At 39.5% G+C, this 19,927-nt stretch overlaps 1 protein-coding gene across 5 annotated transcripts in view; it reads left to right on the top strand.

The window, feature by feature from the left end:
• The window catches only part of LOC122867308 (protocadherin-15-like), a 176,968-nt gene that overhangs the window by 10,393 nt on the left and 146,648 nt on the right, over positions 1 to 19,927 (top strand). For all 5 annotated transcript variants that reach the window (XR_006375892.1, XR_006375893.1, XR_006375891.1 and 2 more), the window contains exon 2: positions 15,094 to 15,244. Coding sequence is in view for 2 of the 5 variants with exons in the window: in XM_044177952.1 (XP_044033887.1) it covers positions 15,112 to 15,244 (133 nt within the window). In the remaining 3 variants the exon portion in view is untranslated. The remainder of the gene's footprint in view (positions 1 to 15,093; positions 15,245 to 19,927) is intronic.

Genomic DNA, 19,927 nt, shown 5'->3' with positions numbered 1-19,927 from the left:
TAAAATTGGGTCTAGTTGATGTTGGCTCCATCATATTATTGTTTCATAAAATGTAGGTTGTAAAGTATTTCAATTTAAAATCACGTTATAGTGCAATATTAAAATGTAGATGGTGTGCATTAGCTCGAACCAAGTGGTGTTATATAAACTCAAAATAAAATTAGCTTAACTCATTTATTATTAAAAGCTCAGAGGTAAAACTTTTAAATATATAATGTGAGGTAACACATAAGGATAGAAGTTGATAGGAGAGGCTATTTTTAAAAACAATGCCACACTCCATAATAACAATGACTCATCAGGGGATCTCATTGTGGTTATGTTTGTATAACTTCAACAAAAGCAAAACAGCTGCCAAATAGTTTACTGCTCCTGATAGTGTCAAATATTTTACTTTGTGATAAGGACAAAATAATGTGGTCCTGCCAGAGATTGCATAAGTTCTAATACTTATAATGTCCAATTTTGGAGGCTGTACACCAGCACGTGGTTCAGAGATTTTAAGTCTAGACTTGGTACGTTGTTTGATGTGGCAGCACAGAAGTACTGTATTATACATGTATTGTAAAAATATAGGTCAAACAATCTAGTTCCATAATCGGTATGTAACCACAACAAGCACTAAAAGTAAAAGTAACAGGTTTATAAGTTATCCATACAATGACACAGCCAGTATACTGAAGCCTGAGTAGGAGACTGTTCTGGCATTTGGAGGAGCTCAGGTGGTAATAGTGTGGATTTCATGCACGTATCGAGGTTGAGGATTTTCTTGGGTCACTGAATGACCTTTAGGGGAAAGATAAACCTTAGAGCCCACTGGTGAGACTTATCCCTTCCTTACGGGAAAAGTGTTTAAGTCCACCTTAGATGTTAGTTATTGTGACTTGAATGTACAACTTTTTCTTTTAAAAACCTTGCAATGTTTTCCCAATTTAGACGTGAAACAACTTCTAAAGAAGCTGTGCAGTTACTAGATTGTATAGATTTTAGTCATGCTAGCATATAATGTGCTAATTAGCAAATGTTAGCTTTCTAACACGCTAAACTGAGATGGTTGACATGGTAAACATTATATACCTGCTAAACATCAGCATGTTAGCTTTGTCATTGTGAGGGTGTTGGCATGCTGACGTTAGCATTTAGCTCAAAGCACCACTTCTGTATGGACAGCCCATAGACTGTATTTAAAGATGGACGACATGACAGCTCCCCAAAAGTGAAGCCACAACATCTTGACCGCCCCCTGGTGGCTGGCTGCAGTATAGGTCATAAACATTATTGACAGCTGAGCCCTGCTCGCGATTGAGTCAGGCGGGTGTTTGGGCGGGACCTCGATACCGCGGCGCCAGCCCCGATCACTACTACACAGACTCTGGCTCCAAATGACGTCACCAGCATAAGATGGCAACTCCTGTATCCGGGATATTTTGGTTTCATTTTCGTACAGTGGGAGGAAGTAAAGACGCGTCGACCATCTTTATATACAGTCTATGGTACAGCCTAACAGAGCCGCTAGCGAGGCTGTACACCTTTACTCTTGTCCTTTAATACCAACATTGGCAGGTGTTTCTTACATCCCAGATCGAAGATACCTTTTGAGGATTTTAGTTAGCTTTGTGCATGTAATGAGTAGCTCCAACTGGTATTCAGAATTTTCTTCCAAGAAAATATAGCACACAACTGCACATCAAGCTAAATCCTTGACAAGCAGCAAGATTTTAATAGGACCAGTAGACTGTTATCTGAACATCAGCTGTGAAAGCCAAAGTTGGGCAATATTGTCTTTATTGACATAGTGGTTTATGAGATAAGAACATAGCAGACAACTTAACTCTGATGTACAAAAAATCTTGCCAGTTAATGTATGCTGGTGAAAAGTGTGGCTTTTGTAAAGATTAACATGCTGACAGGGCAGAGGCTAAAAAGGAAATTGAAAACACAACCATCTCTCTTGTTATGTCACTTCTTCATCGTATTGCCTCCTCTCCATGTTCTCTTGTTTCTTCCTGTCTTTCTTGCACTCTGTCTTCTCTCCTCAGTGTTTTCTCCTGGTCCCTTCCCAGAACGTGAAACCACTACTACTCAAAGAAAGACAACTTTACAACCAATTATTTTCACTCCTTCATCAATTATTCTTCCAGTATGTTCTCTCCCTTTCCATTCTTCAGTCTCCCCGTTGTCATTAATATTTAACAAAGCTGTTATTTTTGAAGTGTTTTGAAGAGGGCAATTTTTCTCTGTTGCTGTTTCTTAGAATGCCCATGACCTTGATGAGACAGGTCTAAATCAGAGAGGAGCTAAATCAGTCTGGCTCTAAATATGTTTTCAGTTGTTTGATTCATTCTAGATAGCACATTTGTTGTTAATGTTCTGGGAGACAGCAGCACCTTTGTGTTATTGTTGATTACTTGTTTGTCAAGAAAAAATATCCCAAAATGTATGATCAAGCAAACTTTGGGTATTCTTGCAATTTTTCTTTAATATATTGCATCATCATGCTTCTGACTCTTCTCTAACACATTATAACACATATTTTGATCCAACCAAACCAAATGCTACAGGAGCAGCTGTCTCTGGCTGGTTTAAGATGTTGATTTATTTATTTATTCATTCCTTCATAGATTTATCAAATAATGATTGAAGTCTTTAAAGAGGAGCTTTGTGCACAGGCCCTGCGCGTGCAGATCAGTGCCCTGCAGATCATTGCATCAGCAGATCTGCAGCCAAACTCAGGTGACAACATTTAAGTGATGTTGGCAGCTATGAGCTGCGTTCAAGCCCTGATGCCTGTTCCAGGGCAGTATGTCAGGCCTGCATAGTGAGGGTAAGAATTAGTTCACTAGGCTGACAGAAGCAGATTTCTGGCGTCTGACGTTTTTATAGAGAGAACTGGAAGAGAGAATTGGATTCCTGGTCAGGTGCTAGGAGGAATGTATTATAAATGTGTCCATTACTTAAATGCCTGCCTTTACCAAACTGGCTATAAGGAACCTTGGTGTGAAAGAGGAAAATGTATAGTAGTTAAAGGTCCAGTGTGGAACATTTAGGAGGAGCTAGTGGCAGAAATGGATTATACTATTTATAAGTATGTTTTCATTAGTGTATAATCACCTGAAAATTAGAATCATTGTGTTTTCATTACCTTAGAATAAGCCGTTTTTATCTACATAGGGAGCAGGTCCCCTTCCATGGAGGGCACCATGTTGCACCGCCATGTTTCTACAGTAGCCCAGAGCGGACAAACCAATCACCAATCACTCTAGATCGGGCCATTCGCGTTTTCCGTGCGTTTCACGTCCAACATAATTTTTCCTACACACTTGGAACGGGAGGGTGAGACGAGCGGTATTCAAATGGTTGCAATCTGCAATTTTACTGCTAGATGCCACTAAATCCTACTCACTGGACCTTTTTGCCTTTTTCGAAAAAGAGTTAATGCACATATTGGGTTTATTAGCTGTTGACAAACAACTGGTTTCGTTTACTGTTCGTGATCTCTACTTCTTCTACTCTGTTTATTAGAGCCATGTGTAACGTAGCTTATACCGCCAATTTCTGCAGGATGACGAAACTACGCTTGTAGATTAGTTTATTCGCTCCAAACCAGTTGATGGAAACATGCAACAGCATTGCATGAAATTAGGTATGTTTGAAATTGAAAATTTTAATTAGAAATTAAAAACAGATGTTATGGAAAACACCTAAACGCAAGTGAAATTGGTCACTTCAATAATTACATGTACAGTAATGCAATGTGGACAGTGCAGAATTTTTCCTAAAGCCTCAAAACTCTAGATTTTTTTCCATCATTGTTGTCTGTCAGGACTCACTAGACATTTACTTGGGACAGATGCCATTCCAAGTAGGCCCTAGAATAAATGACTGACAGTAGTTTCCTTCCCTTAGACATCAATATGAACGCCACTTGCTGTATCTTCGGGTTTCGTCCCAATACTCAAGCTCGAAAAATATGGTGGCTGTTCCGGAAATGTCAGTCTTCTCCTAAACTCTTCACCAAAATCAGTTTCTGAATACATTTCAGGCAAAAACACTTGCACTTGAATCTCATTGCAGAAACTGATCTAATGAGATGTAGTTTGGCCTTCAAGCCTCGAAATGTAATACAAGGGAGGCAAATAGGCTGTAGCTGTCTCTTTTCGAAATGGGGGGGGTATCTTATTTTGGAACACATTTCTCCAATTAGACTTAACGCTCAACATCACAACAGCCAGTGCATGCCCATGTGTGTGTCCTGTTGCAGTGTCTTTGAGGGACTACAGTGACAGCTGACAGATACAAGCTCACTCATTGTTAGCTGGAGTTTTTCCAGAAAAGAGTATCAGACAAATTGAAATTGGAGCTGCCACGACATTAGAGGTGAAATCAACCGCATTTAATGAGATGTGAGATTTATTGCCATCCATACAATTATGTGACTGTGAAATAATTGAGGCGCAGAGAGGTGAAGGCTATCTGACTGATCAACCATGGTCACCAGTGGCAGCACAATCTGTCATAGTTAACACCTACTTACACCATGTTAACCGCAAGGCATGCCTCATTATTCACTCCCTCTCATATGAATGGTAACATGTGAATGCACCCCTATACATGTGAGCGAGCAAACCCTCACACACCAGCTCATGTACAAACTTTCACATACACATTCACAACAGACTGCGCTCCAGTGTGTCCTGCATTGAATATCTTCCTAATGTTGTGTCACCTGCTGGCGGAGAGATCTGCTCAGGAAGAGGACAGGAAATGAGTCATCAGGGCTTAACGGAGGACAGGAAATAGATTGTCAAAGCTTAACTGTGCGCCTGGTCCATTAACTACAAAGCGAGTGAAATGGAAAATGTGTTCGTTCATGTGTGTTGGTTTGTAAATTGACCTCAAATAGGTGTATTGCGGAAAGCATTCCGTGTAAATTTATTATCGGGTATTTGTTGTTTGTTTGGAAATCTGGCTTTCTAGTGTCAATAAAAACAGCGGATTCATGTTTGTGTGCTTAATCTCAAGATTTCAAATGTTGTACAACACACAGCTTCTAATATTAATGTCAGTCTTTCAAGCCAGTATTGCTGTCTCTCCCCTCACACACAAACCCATGACTCCTGTTACCTGCCAGCATGCAGCCCACTCATCAAACAGAGCGTTAATATTGAACAATTCTGCAAAACCTCAGATCACATTCAATAGCAATGTTTTTCTGTTGAGTTGCCCTATAAGATTAGTGCATGGCCCCTACAGTGTGGTGAAGGTATGGTTAATGTTAGGAAAAGATTGTTTGCTGTTTTTTTTTAAACAGGAAAATGTGCCAAAACTTTGATCTATTGATTTTAAAATAAAAGAATTATGAGTGTGAGGCTTTCTCGCTCTTTCTTTGACGTCTACCTGTGAGCCAGCACCTAACTAGTGTATGTCTGTTTTTTCCTTCAGTATTCAATTTTTCAAAATTAATTGCTGGTATGGGAAGGGACGCAAAACTAGGCCTTCAGTGTCAGAGGAGAGTGTGTAAAGCAAGATTTAGATGGAAAAACAGCCCTGTGTTGAAACAAAAGTTGCAACAAAAGTTGAGCCTGGCTCCATTCAAATGAATGAGACGGCTGCGTTTTTTCACACAGGACTCAAATCGCTCTGAATGTGACCTAAGACACCCATCCACCCCCCAATGCTTGCTTTTCACTATGCTATAACATCATACTTTTTTATTTGGAAGCCTTGCATTGGAAATTAATGTTGGAATTGAACAATTCAGCCAAGAAATATAAAAATATGACGATTGAAAATGTTTTTTGGCCACATGGGGGCAGTAGAAAAAGCTGTAAAGAAAACACTAACATATCATCACCTTTTATGTGTTTATGGTGAGCTTGTTAGCAAACAGTTGATTGTTTACACATCCAGCACACACGGAACAACATTAACATTTATTTGGAGTTATTTTTCTGGCCACCTGATGAATGTACTGGACTGGGAAATATCTGTCACTTTACCAGCTTAATGCACCAGCTAGTTGTTTTCGTCTGTCTGCTGTTTTGTGCCGGTGTAGGTAGCTTACAGTTTATCTGAGCTTTTTCTCTAAAAAAACTGCCGCCTGCTGTGTGTGTAAAAGAGGTTGATGAATTGAATGATTAACTTGAGTATTTTGTTTATGCTGGAGTGGCTGTCCAAAACGTTCTGCCACAACAGATCAAGAAACACACAATAATTCTTTTCACTATCCAAAATAGTAATCCATCACAATGGCTTGCGCTGCTTGCTTAAATTATATTATATTATAAGATATTGCGAGTGACAGTGACTTGAAGAATCTTGCTACAACACAAATATAATCTACCTCAGCCAACTGGAGGCAGGAGTTTTGCACCTGGGCCCCCTCAACACCATTATTTCCCACCACGATGTTTAGATAAAGATAGCTTCTTGTGGCTTTTCAAAAAATACTTGAGAAGGCACCAGCAGATAGAGTACCTGGACTTTATTTTACATTTGTCATCCTCACTCTCTCTACAGAAACCCTGATTTCAATAAGATTTTCATTTTGATACCTTGAGTTCAATTGAACTGAAAGTTTACACACAGCTACCATCCAATCAAATAGGACTGTAGCTGTTTCCCCCTACATCATATTTCTAACAGTAACTCAGAATTCAGCTGAAAAGGATTCACATGATTAAAAGGCCTTAAATGAGACTGGACCTTAGGATTTGACAAAGCGTACTCGTGGGTGAGACGCCAATTCTTCTAAGTGGAACGAATACAGTGGGAATGCTGCTAAATTTTCCTAAACTCTGCTTGCTCTCTGGTTTTGCCAATTTGTTGTGCATTCACAAAACTTGTCCTGCATTGCTCACATCCTTCTTTTCGCTTCTGGGGTGGTACAGCTGATCGATACATCCATTTCCACAGCTACATTTAGTTTTATTGTACCTTCCATGTGCTTAGTAATATCAGACTGATTACATTTGGAAAAGTCCTTTGAGGCAGATGCGAACAAATCCCACAAATTGCTTCATTTATTTTGGTAGCACTTGAGGTAACACAACTGCAACAAGTGTCAGTTTTGTTGACAAGAACGTGCAGCAGAGTAATGTTGCCACTTTTGTGTTCTAGCTTTATTGCTGCTTTCAAGTACTGTTGAAAAATATTCAAATTACAACTCGATGATTAGATGTAATAAGTGTGATTATTTTTTTTTAAATACACAAGATTCTAAGATAGGACATTAAGGGGACATGAAGGGGACATGAAGACATCACCAACATTTAGTTCTCTTTGCTCTGGCCAATGATGGCAAAATGTACTTAATTGCACTTGAGCATTAAGACCTGAGGCTTTAATAAACTCTTTTATAATCTGTGTTCACTTCCAATCTCTCACTTACTGACTTTCTCTCTCCACTTTTCTGTGTGTTTCTCTCTGTTTAGTGCTTGTGTGCAATCAGGGAAATGGTGATGTTGTGGATGCCGCCTCTTCACACAGGTGCTGACTGTCTCTGTGAGATTGGCAGAACAGGACGAGCAAAGTGCCCCACCATTAGCTTATTGGACAGCCTGGTCAACACAACTGTGTGTGAATGAGTGTGTGCGTGCTCTGATACTACCAAGTGGGGTAGTTTTTGTCCCTAATCAGCATGTTGCAAACCTGTTCAAACTGGTTTAATGGCTGTTCATACATAAAATGGAACTGCGCATAATTGAATAATTCCAAATGCAGGTGTGCCGTGATATGTGTATTTGCAAATACTGTTTGCTCTAACCTACATGCATCATCTACTTCATTTTGACAGCGTACTGCAAGCTGTTTATCGCATTAAGGCGCACAAAACTGATTTAAAATGTTTAGCTTGACACTTGTCTGCTTGTACTTGACAAACTCCTGGCACCCACTGCCTTATCCTGTGTTTCAAAGCCTACTCATCTTGTATTATCATTTACACATAAATGAAAAAGTGAGAGTCTAAGGGAATTGGAAAAAAAGCAGGGGCGGGTTTAGAAACTGGGGCACAGTTTTAAAGAAGAGGGGAACATTTGTAAAATGAGTACAAATGTGTTGAGACTCACATTTAAAGTCCGGGTAATAAATGAATATCAAATAAACAACTTTGAATATTCTAATATGAAATAATATCACTATATAGATGTTATTTGTAACCTTAATGCCATGGACAGATTGAGAGACAACAGGTCCCTGGATGCAGACATTTAAAAGGCTTCGCAGCCCACCCAGAAAGACACGCAAAACAACTTTGTGTTGTGTAATGTTGACTTTCCATCAAGAAATGTCATTTCACACGGGGGCTCTGGTCCAGGGGCCATGGCCACCCCTCTGGTCCTGCCCCTAAAAATAAGGGAATTGTCCTGTGAAAGTTTTGCCTTTCTGTTCATGCTTTACAGCAACATGGCTTTATTACAGACCATACTGCAACCAGAGAGTCACAGTTCACTTGCTCTGTGCCCTGGCAAAACACCATCGAGCAAGACAGTAAACCACACATAGTAAGCTGTTCTGCATAAGGCTGTCAGCCATCTGCCTGAAATGAAAAAAAAGGGAAATTTCTAGTCTTGTTTTGGCAGCAGAAGAATTGTGAAAGATGCCAGACAGATACTGACAAACAGGCTGACAGACAGACAGACAAACATATGACACAAACACAACACACACAGGCAAACAGACAGACTGACAGAAAAAGAAATAGACAGATGTCGGCTATGACAGTACAAGGGAAATATTTTTATTTGTTGTCTTATTCTGCACACATGCATACACAGTCAGTTAGAGTTACAGTAACAAGGTCCTATCAGTCACATGCAATGACAGCAAGCTGATCACAAACAGCAAGTGAACATCTTAAAACAGAATGTCAACATCTCTCACTCTCACTCACTGTTTTGGGTCAAGTCTCCATTTTGTTTCTTAGCTTCTTTATTTCACTATTTTTAACACACAGACACATTTCCTCTATCAATATCTCCTGTTTTAAGGTCAGAGTTTTGTTTCTTTCCTTTCCAAAGTTTCTCTTTTCATTTGCTTGCTTTTCTCTAGTGCACTTCTCTTTCTTTTCAGTCTTTTTTGTCTCCCTCAGATTGCGATTGTTTCTCTGTTATTCTCCTTTCTATCCTATCCTCACCCTGGCTATGCCCTCTTCTCATTTTCTCCCACCCTGGGATTGCTATACATCAATGAGAGGTTGTTGATGTTCAATGAAACTAGTGGCATTTAAAGTGCAGGTCACAATCTCTGTCTCATTCCTTTTCTTTCTTTGTCTGTCTGTCTGGTATTGTCTGGGTCTCCCTCCCTTTCTTTGTTTCCCCCTTTCTGTTTCCACTGCATCTCCATGTTTCTCTGTTATTCTCTTCTCCTCATTTCCTTTGTGTGAGCGTCTCTCTCTCTCTCTCTCTCTCTCTCTCTCTCTCTCTCTGCTGGGTGTATTTCCTCTTCTCTCTGGAGCAATAAAACTTTTTGAAGTTCTTCCAGAGGAGAAATGCCTTCAGCCCTAATACACTTCATCATGGTTACTGACGCTTACAGCATGGCCTACTATTGTGTGCCACAGTGCTCTGTGAATTTTACTAGGGAATTAAACATAAGCCAGCAACTCTGCCCAACACGCCAGTCTCACAATTAGTGACAAATCATGAAGAACCATGTCAGCTGACATACTATTCTTAAAGCTGTATATTCCTTTGCAGCTATATTGCTTATTCTGGCCAGCGTTAAATACTGCATTGATATTATGGATCTGTTTTTTCTCAAATTTTCAGTCTGCTAAATTGTTCGATTTTCATTACAGTATCCTTTAGATAAACGATGATATGGTGGTTAGTTGTCTGGGGACTGTGGTATCTGTAGTTATTTTGGTTGTAATAATGATGTTTGTTTTGAGCTGTAATGTTTTAATTCACTGCAACTGTCTGTTACTGTTAAATCTTTCATTGCATCAACTTGCACACCGCTGGCAGCCCCTGCCAAGGGATCCCAGATGAAAATTAGCTATATATATGTGGTGCAATACATAAATGTATTCCGCACATTCTCTGTTAAATAAACAATACATTTAAAAAAAAGAAAAAGACAAGTTTTATTTGCTGCACTTCTGGTCTAGTGACCAGTTAAGCACTTACTAGCTTGGTAAATTGTTACGGTATGATTACGGTAAAATGCAATTATGATGCAAAAATACTTTCAGTAGCTGTGTCTAATGTGACAGTCATGCGGGATGGAAATTCATATTCGTATAAACAAATTTCCTTGTTGCTAACAGCTGTACAGATTCCACTGCTGACTGTGAAACTGACAATAAACTGAGATTTTATTTATACTCACCATGCTTGTTGCCCAGTGACACGTGTCTAAACATGTGTCGAGTTTACAATATGGTGGACTGTAGCACTAGTAGACCACGAAAGCCACATCAACATTAAAATTCAGTTTCAGAACAGGAGTCCTGGTCAAGATAGGCAGCAAATACAATGAGCTACAGACTATCAAAATAAGACACAAAACACAAAATAACACAAAATCAGAATTACCATACTTACATGTTTGGCTCGCAGCTGTACAGATTCCACTAGTGAGGGTCAAACTTGCAACTAAATTTCAACGCTGCCAATAAACCTAAAGTTTACCTCCCTCAAAGTAGAAGCCTTAATATACACAATATCTGGAACACCTTAACTTTATCAACATTATCAGGACATTAACTTATAATGAGTTGAAGCCCAATTTTCAACCCCTCAATTTTCTCTAGCTTAATAATTCTAATATAACAGTATAATTACCTAACACGTCGCTTCTCTTTATCTCTATCTCCTCCTCTGTGATTGGGGTAGATTTAATAAGGAAAATCACTTAATCTGGGGTCACATTGTTTATGTAGTTTATGAAAGTATAATAAAAAAAGGAAAGAAGCTGTAGTGAATCATGTTTATTGGCATGTAGGTTTTCACATAGAAGGAATTTGCTTTAGTATTTTGGTGCATAACAATAAACATATTAAGAGAATAGAAAAAGAAAAAAGAAGCACTGCAAAAGTCAAGAATCATGAATAGAAAATAGAAAAATGTACAATAATAAATATTTAAAAAAAGAAAAGTATATATATTTATATAATTTTTTTTAAGTTTAAATAGAGCTGTACAGTGTTTAAAACGAAGCGGATGGAATTAGCAAAATATTGACCAAGAAATGTGCAAATATTCACAGTATAAAGAATATGTGTAATGTGCAGAGATAATAAAAAATGTGCATTAATGTAACGCATTGAGTCAGACGTGGAGACTTTATGTTAATGTAAAGTGCAGTGTCCATGAGGCGGGGTAAGAGTCAGTGTCAGTGAGGCTCCCGGGCCTTGTTGATGAGGCCAGCTGCAGTCGGGAAGAAACTGTTTTTGTGGCCTGAGGTTTTGGTGCTAATGGACCGCAGTCTCCTGCTGGAGGGGAGTGTTTCAAAAAGTTTGTGTCCAGGGTGGGAGGGGTCGGCCATAATCTTCCCTGCTGGCGTCAGAGTCCTGGAGGTGTACAGGTCCTGGAGGGATGGCAGATTGCAGCCAGTCACCTTCTCTGCAGAGCGAATTATACGCTGCAGTCTGCCCTTCTCCTTGGCAGTGGCAGCAGCGTACCAGATGGTGATGGAACAGGTGAGGATGGACTGATGGCGGTGTAGAAGTGCACCATTATTGACTTTGGCAGGTTGAACTTCTTCAGCTGCTGCAGGAAGTACATCCTCTGCTGTATATTTTTAATTATTGTAATATTCATTTATTAAGCTAAGCTTCCAGTCAAGTTCATGCATCCTTTCATGTTTGCAGTAAAATTAGGTTTAGAGTCTAGACTGAGCCAACAGATCTACTTTAGAGGGAACTACAGTAAATATCTTTTGGGCAGACCTAGCCATATTGTAGAGATGTTACAATTTGAGGACAAACGTCTCTTTGTTTACCCATTCACAATCAGCTGGCGATGTTATTTGGTGGAGCTTAAAGGGAGCTGCAGTAGTCTAGAATAAATGAGAACAAAAACATGTGTGACCCTCTGAATAATAGTGAAATAAGAACATTTTGATTTCTGATATGATCTCAGTTGTATGCAGGACTGCATAAAATCTTTTCTAATTCATCACTGTCAAAAATCAATCTGGCTTTGTGTTGGCTTGTGAGAATAGATTACCAAGCTCCTTTGAGATTAGGTTATTGTATCAAACAAGTCTATTTTGGATTTGCTTTCATTGTTTTATCAAGTTCAGGTTATAAAAAACGAAAAAGTTCGACTCTTGAGAGGGTTTCACAGTTTGGGTCACAAGGTGTCATTGTAAGGTGTAATGGGGTGTTGTCTGTGCAGCAATTAAAAGCATTATTCCACATAGTGGGCACACACTTAACAGAGGGTTAGACGTTAACCCTGTAGCAGCATCCTGCAACACCAAACATTTTATTTTTCACCTTTTTCAACCAAAACTTGAATTATTTTTTATGATATCCTATCAAAACATTGAGGGAGGAGGCATAACCAGCATCAGACATACATACAAGAACTTCTTTATTTGACTTACCTGCTGGAATTTGGAAAAGGTACCAAGTAATGTTTGATAAGGTATAAATAAATTTATGTGACCAAACATTGCACTTTCATGTTTCTATCCAGTGGGATTGTATGCATCATTTTGATCACAACTGCAATGTTCTGTTTAGTGTGTCTGTATGCTTTAGGATATCTGTATGCTTGTAATTGTTCATTGTATGGTTTGCAGTATTACCGAGCCTCCGTAACACAGTATGTTCAAACATTTGGATTGCTTAACGCTTGGTTTACATGCAACATGGGAGATATTGGTCATTCTTTGCATACACTCATCGTCATGAACGATAATGTAACTTGGGGTTGCATTAATTAAAAAATGTCCTGATTAAACTGAAAATACCTAAAGTCATCTACCATTTTGACAAATGAAGAAAAGATTCCTGGTGTTGCAACATTGCTACTCACATAATATAGTTTCATAATGTTTGACAGAATGTAACTCTGTTTTTTGTGTTTCTAATGTAATTTTAAATATGTAAGACACCACAAATGCTTGTGATCTAAGCTCAGCCTCGTGTGTCCATCAGTTTCTCGCCAATATCACAGTATGACTACCAGGGGCGCCATGCAGAGATTAGTCGCCCGGGAACTCAGCCTTATTGAAAAACTACTAGAATTATTTATAAAACTCATCAACAGGGCTAGCATTACATTAGGGACTCAAAGAAGTGTTGAATTCATAAGCATCGAGCATCCCTGGCGATTCATAAAAATCAGTGCCACAGAAACAAATACCATCTGCTTCTACAATGTTAGAGGTGTTATCACTTTCCTCTGCAGGGCTTTCTGTGACACCATGTTACATCTTGATCATGGTCCATCACACCTGCACGCCACTATGGATAGATTGAAGCACCAGAGTTTAATATGTTAAATTCACTTAAGGGCGGTTAAGAGCAGCACGGTGGCGTTGTGAGTCTAAAGTGTGTCCCTCAAATGAAGCTGCCCCTAAGCCCCTGTGACTGCTGGATTTCACCTCAGGGGGTTGGTAGAATATCACAATTACATTTTTGTTGTCAGCCAACTCTATCTCCATTCACAAAGTAGGGCAGTAGTAATCTGACTCTGTCACAGTAATCTCTGCCATGGGAGCTTCATAAATCAGTTCTAATTAAACAGGCGGCAGATTTTGCGTGACGGGAAGCAGTTAATGTTGTTCTTACTGAATGAGATCAGCTGAGTTCAGTCTCAGTTAAAGTCCCATTCAGGATAATCTTGTACTTTAGAATAAAGAATATTCTCAGTATTAGCTTGAAGACTTGAACAAAACAATGCTAAAGAGGTTAAGGTGCTTAAACACCACAGCACTGTATCTTGACTAATTTAGGTAGGTTCTGTTCGAAAATAAGTCTAAAATAAAAGACACCACCATCTCGACGTACCGAGTAGGCTGTTGTTCTTATTAGTTTCTGAAGATTAGTTGCTAAACTATGATTGGACCATTGCTGTTCAGTTGCAGGATTTAGCAAATTGTCGTATACTGCTGGATCAGTACACTGTTATACTAATTTTGAAAAGTATGCACAGTGGACCGTTTAGGTGGTTGGTAAGCTTGAGGTAAAGCTAATTTGTAACCAGATGTCTAGTTTAAATCCTAGACTGGCTGGGAAGATGGTGGAAAGGGAGGAGGAGTGGGAGTACGTGCTCTCCCTTCCACCTACCACAGACTATCCTTTGAGAGTCTGTGTTGAAGAGCTGAAAGATGTTTTCTCTTGTAGGTCATCTAATTGTTTGTGCAAGTGGGCAGTATTGATGCGTTTGAACTACATTTCCACAAAGCAATCAAAAAACAATTCATAGACATGTACACATACAGACGCAGACAGTACCCAAATGTCTCTTTGACTGAGAACTTCAAAGAAACCTTCTCTTTTCCCTTTAGCTGTACATCTTTCAAACAGGTATTATCAACTGTGTCAAAATTTTCCGCTGCAAGATCTGAGATGTTGTTGCCACCGCTGGCATTTTACATTGCACAAAATATTTCCTTCTCTATCATCATCCTCACGTTTCTATATTTTCCATTGTGGTGGCATTCCCTGTGAAACGATCATTTACTTTTATGCACAAGCACAAAAATTGATCAAAGATGTTAGATTGGCGACGTAGCAGCTGTGAAGTGCAGCCACAAAATGAATATTGAATGCCATCTGAGCTTTAGATTGTGAGGGCATCTCAACATAGGGATTTAATCGAGTGCACTGTCAATATGGAAGGCATATTTTCATTCAAAGCTTACTTCTGTAGGGATGAGTCGGTAAAGTGCATACAGTTCTGCTACATCAGACTCTGTATGACTTCTGCTGTTTCTTTCAGTGGCAGATGTCATCTTGTGAGTATCTTAATGTATGCTTTCGCTGTTCACTGAAAGCCAGAGCACAGGTGGCGTAGCCTGAAAAGGAAGTACCTGAAAATGACTGCTTTCATTGTTGTATACTGCGCAGCTAAAATGAGGTGAGTGATCGTGACTGACCTGTGTTTACGTTCCTGTCTCCTCCTCTCTCCACAGCTGGATGCTTGGTGAAGCATGGTGGTGAAGATGGTTAGAACGCACTTAATGGGGCCACTGTCATGGGGCAGGGTCAAATTGCCGAGTATAATGGGAACAGGAATCCTTTATCTGCTGCTGCTATCAACTTGTCTCGGCCAAGACACAGAAGGTAAAGGGAGTCTCTCTTGGTGTCCCCTCCTTAGCCATCTCTTTTTCAGTCACTCTTTCTGTCATTGTCTTGTCTTTTCTCTTTGTCTTCATCTTTTTCCTCTGTTTTATAATTCAGAGTCGAGTATATTGAGCGGGGATTTATTATCAGAATTGTACACAGAACTTTTCTGACTTCAGGCTTATCTGAAGTAGTGAGCACATCTCAGTCAGCTGCGGTGTATCACAAGATTTTCCTAATTAATTATTGATCCTTTTTGATGCAAGATATCTGTTGATGATTGAAGATGAATAGTGCTTTGTTGAGACAGCCACAACACAATGTGTCATATGGTGTAAGTAGTATATTCAGTTTTACCTCTTTACTACAGTCTTTTCCTGTTCTTGCACGCAGTGTATCATGTAATAATAAAATCATAATGTAATAACCCTCACTGCTCACCTGGTGGCTCTCTCAGTGTGCATAATCCATAGGCTTTTGGAAATTGCCAATGCTAGCGATACGTAGGGTCAATGGAGTTTTCTAGCCATGCTAGCCACATGGCTCTAGATTAGAGTAGAGCTTTCATGTCCCTGTGGGGCAATTTGGCTTACATACAGCAGTCAATACAAAAAGAATTCACCAATGAACTAACATCAATCAATACAATACGTACATACATCCACATCTGGCGCCACATCCAGGTTCACATTTGTAGTTTTGAGTGAAATGTCCAAAGAACTAATGGATGGATTGCCATGAAATTACAGACATCCATGTCTCAATTAGAATTAAGTTAAAAATAGTTAATGGGGAAAATATTTTAATGTTGAAAAAACATCCACAAACATCCACTCATATTCCCCTGAAGTGAGACCAAACTGAAGCAAGGTAAGACAGAAATTAAGTCATCACCAATGGTAGAGCTCAGCATAATACTCTCTTGACTTTCTGCTCGATTTGTCAGAATATTAATATTCCATTTAACTCCTAGCCCTTGAGATTTATCTGGTTGGCATTTAGCTGACAGGGGCTGCAGCCAAAGGTGAATGTCTGTGAGTGTGTACGCTTCTGTGCAGAGGTAGAAGAGGAGCATATGTAAGCATCGAGCGTGTCTGTAAGTGTGTACATGTAGGTTTTTAGTGAATGCAGTGAAGTATACAATTCTAAATATCCCTTCAATTCAGATCTCCCTGGCCCATCTGCCTTTTCTCCTCATCACACATGTCCATCTGCATTCAATTACACCTGTAAAACTGTGTTTCCTAAACTGTGGCCAGGGCCTCAAAAACAGGATTGCAGGTGTTATTCTGGTGGATCTGCACATAACAAGAATAGTATGTTTTAATGAGCCTGGATTTCTGGTTGGCAGACAATATGTTGCTCAGCTTGGGTCCCCTCATGACATGAGTGCTAGTGTGTTTTTAATGAGCTCGAGTCCCAGGATGAGCTGTTGATTTTAGCTATTTGGACCCCCACATGACAAGAGTACTAGTATGTTTTAATTAGCCTGGGGCCCAAGGTACAGTAAGAGACTATATTTACTCACTTTTGGTTTCCAGAGTGACAAGAGTACTAGTATATTTTAAATGAGCCTGGATCCCAGGGTGAGAGACCACACAATGTGTCAAATCAGGTTTTTGGGCTGAAAGTTTAACACCGCTAAACCCTTTTACTCCGGTTTGTTTTCTTCCCCCCCAGAAAAACCTGTCATAACTTCTAACTCATTAAGATCATAATGTTTTGATGCTCATTACTGAAACCAGTTTGACTTGTAGCACACAAATAACTTACTCTAGCTATTGTTGTTGGATTCAAACTTAACATTACTCAATGTTACAAGCACAGACTGAAATGCAAACCCTCTGCTCTGGTGAGTTCCTGTACTTGACTTGACTGATTATAAATTCACTTGAAGCCTGCGGTGTGTGGGCGGTGCTTCACTGGTTGTTTTAATTGAATGTGACTTATCTGCGAATATGAACAAGACACAACAGAAGGCATGAAAAGAGTCATGCTTGAGTTGTCACATATTGAGTGTGATGTGTGTGTGTGTGTGTGTGTGTAGCTCTGTCCTCATGCAGCTCTTTTTTAATCCCTAAATGCTTGTTCCTTTGCACCTGTGTGATTGTCCATGAGAGTTCCTGCATGACAGTGAAACTGTGTGCTGTACAATACAATACAATAGCAACCAGAGATCACCAGATAGCCCTCTATCTTTTTCTAAATCACAGCTTTCTGCAAGATGTACTGCAAAAAGAGTCTGACTTTATGTAAATGTCAGTACCTAGCATGACTTTGACCCTTTCCCAAACCGATTCCTACTCACAAGCCCTTCACTACGGAGTGACACTCTGAATGAACTCATAGCTATAGAGCACTCTGCATTAAGAGGGAGGATATGAATAAACAGGTAAACTGTGGGGCACACTCGCCACCATCTAGCCAGTCCTCTTCTTACCTGCCTTTTGTTTGCGCATTGCTACTTTCTTGGCGGATTACTGCCACCAACTGTCACTCCATGGATTAGCGTGAAACCTGTTGCAGGAGTGTGCATCATGTAGCCCATATGTTCATCATTGTGTACGTGTTAGTAGAGAACAACATGTAAATTAAACGGAACCCACTCATTAAAACTTTTCTCCACAGTGCTGCTAGTGATGAAAAACTTGTTAGGGTACCTTTAATTGATGTGATAAAACATAAATTTAGCTAGGGACAAAACGATTTTATCTTTTATTTTTCCTGCACATTCTGTGACAGTGTTAGAAAAGTGCATGAATGCATTGATTGTCCATCAGCTGCCACATAGCACTATACCAAATGATATTTTCCTCCAAAAACCCTGGCCTCCATGGTTTCAGACCCCTGAATCAATGCTCCAGTTAGCCTACATATTTAAATACCACTTGCTAATATAACTATGCAATTAATTGTACTTTGAAAGTATGGGTGGTTGTTTTGCAGCCAACGCAACAACCTTTTCAACTTCTTCAACTTCAGTCATTTTCAACCTCTATAACACCTATCAGACTCTGGCAGGGAGGTATTAATTTCATTGTAGACTCTGTTAGATTGTGCAGGTGCTCATGAAATTGTGCCCACCCCTTGTCCATCTGTGTGATGGAGGAGGACAGTATATGTACTCATGACAAATTGTGCCAGTGTGGTGGGCTGGTACTGCAGATTTATGGTATATTTTGTGCGTGTGTGAGGTGTCAGTGTGTGGATGTGGGTAGATTTGGAGTTTTTCAAGGTGATTTTAATATTTATTACTGCTTTCCTTTGTTGTTAGAGGTTTTATCTGAAGTGAACGTCTCTCCCAACTGTCCTCACTTCAGCCCTCCCTTCTCTTCTTTCTCTGTCTTTGTCCCTCTCACTGCCTTCTCTTTCTCATCAACCCCTGTCATCTCCTTGTTATACCCCATCTCTGAAGCAGTCTGGTATTTCTCCACCCCTCCCTTTTTTTCTGGAACTGCTGTTTTTTCCCCCCTGTGCTGTCTTCCCTTACCCTGCTGCACTCTCAATGTCCCTCTTTTTTCTCTCCATCTCTGTATATTCCTTTCGAAAAACTGCAGCTTATTTTATGCCGCTAAATCAAGAAATTGCACCAGAGACACTGTTCTTGACACACACATACATAACCTTAATTTGGATGACCTCAGTCTGTATTTGAATAGTGTGCCACTGAGTAAGAAGCGTTCGGATAATTAGGGCACCCTGGTAGAGCGCATACCACGTATCAAGGCTGAGTCCTACCGCAGCAGTCTGGGTTCGAAACCAGCTCTTTGCTGCATGTTATCTTGAAATGCCAAAAATGATCTTTCAAAACACAAACGTCAAATTAAAATAGGGGAAGCAACATAGAAAACAGAACGTCCAAAATGGAATATCATGGGTATGTTGAACTTGCTTCGTAGTACAGGCCTCTTTTCTCACCAAACACACTGTGTGTGTGTTCTTGAGGTATATTAAACAAAATTTAGCCTCCTCATAAAACATTTAGCAGATTTTTCTGATATTTTATAACCAGCATTGTTTACTAGCTAGCAGTTCTCTTCTTCCTTGCCTTTGTTAGAACATTGCTACGTTTAGAGATACAAATAAAGCTGGGACCTCAACCACATTCTTTGGCAATGTAAACAAAGTTTTTGCCAGTTGATATCCAAACACACACCTTCTACTTTGATCATGCTCTGCTAGCTACAACACAAGCTAACAGTGAAGTGTGGCTTTATATGATGGGCGGGGTTAGTTGGTAACCCCAAATCACATTTGATTAGATACATTTGTGTAACAGCCCCCAAGTTCAAGATGATCATCAACATATATGTTTTTTACGTTTTACAAGAAGAGGAAAGAGGGATTTTGTTATAAAAATACTCAAAATTTATCTTGACACATTAACGCAGGATTAAAGCTTGGAAAAGTGTGTTTTTAATTTCACTGTGTCTTTAAAACATTGCTCCGTAACACTACTACTAGTGGACAAAAACTCCACAGGGTACCTTTAAAGCATAGACATAAGATTGACATTGATCTTCTCATCTCTTTTTCAGAAAGAAAGCAAATAAACGTATAACATCAAATGTCAAACTATTCCTTTTAAATCTGTTTTTTATCTTTTCAAAATCCAGACTATACCTATAGACAACAGTGGGAATCCTACAGTTGCTGGCTACCATAAGAGCATTTGGGGTTACT

This window comes from Siniperca chuatsi, linkage group LG20 (assembly GCF_020085105.1).
Source record: "Siniperca chuatsi isolate FFG_IHB_CAS linkage group LG20, ASM2008510v1, whole genome shotgun sequence".
Lineage (NCBI taxonomy): Eukaryota > Metazoa > Chordata > Actinopteri > Centrarchiformes > Sinipercidae > Siniperca > Siniperca chuatsi.
The sequence above is the reverse complement of the archived record's forward strand: the minus strand, read 5'-3'. Positions and strand labels throughout refer to the sequence as shown.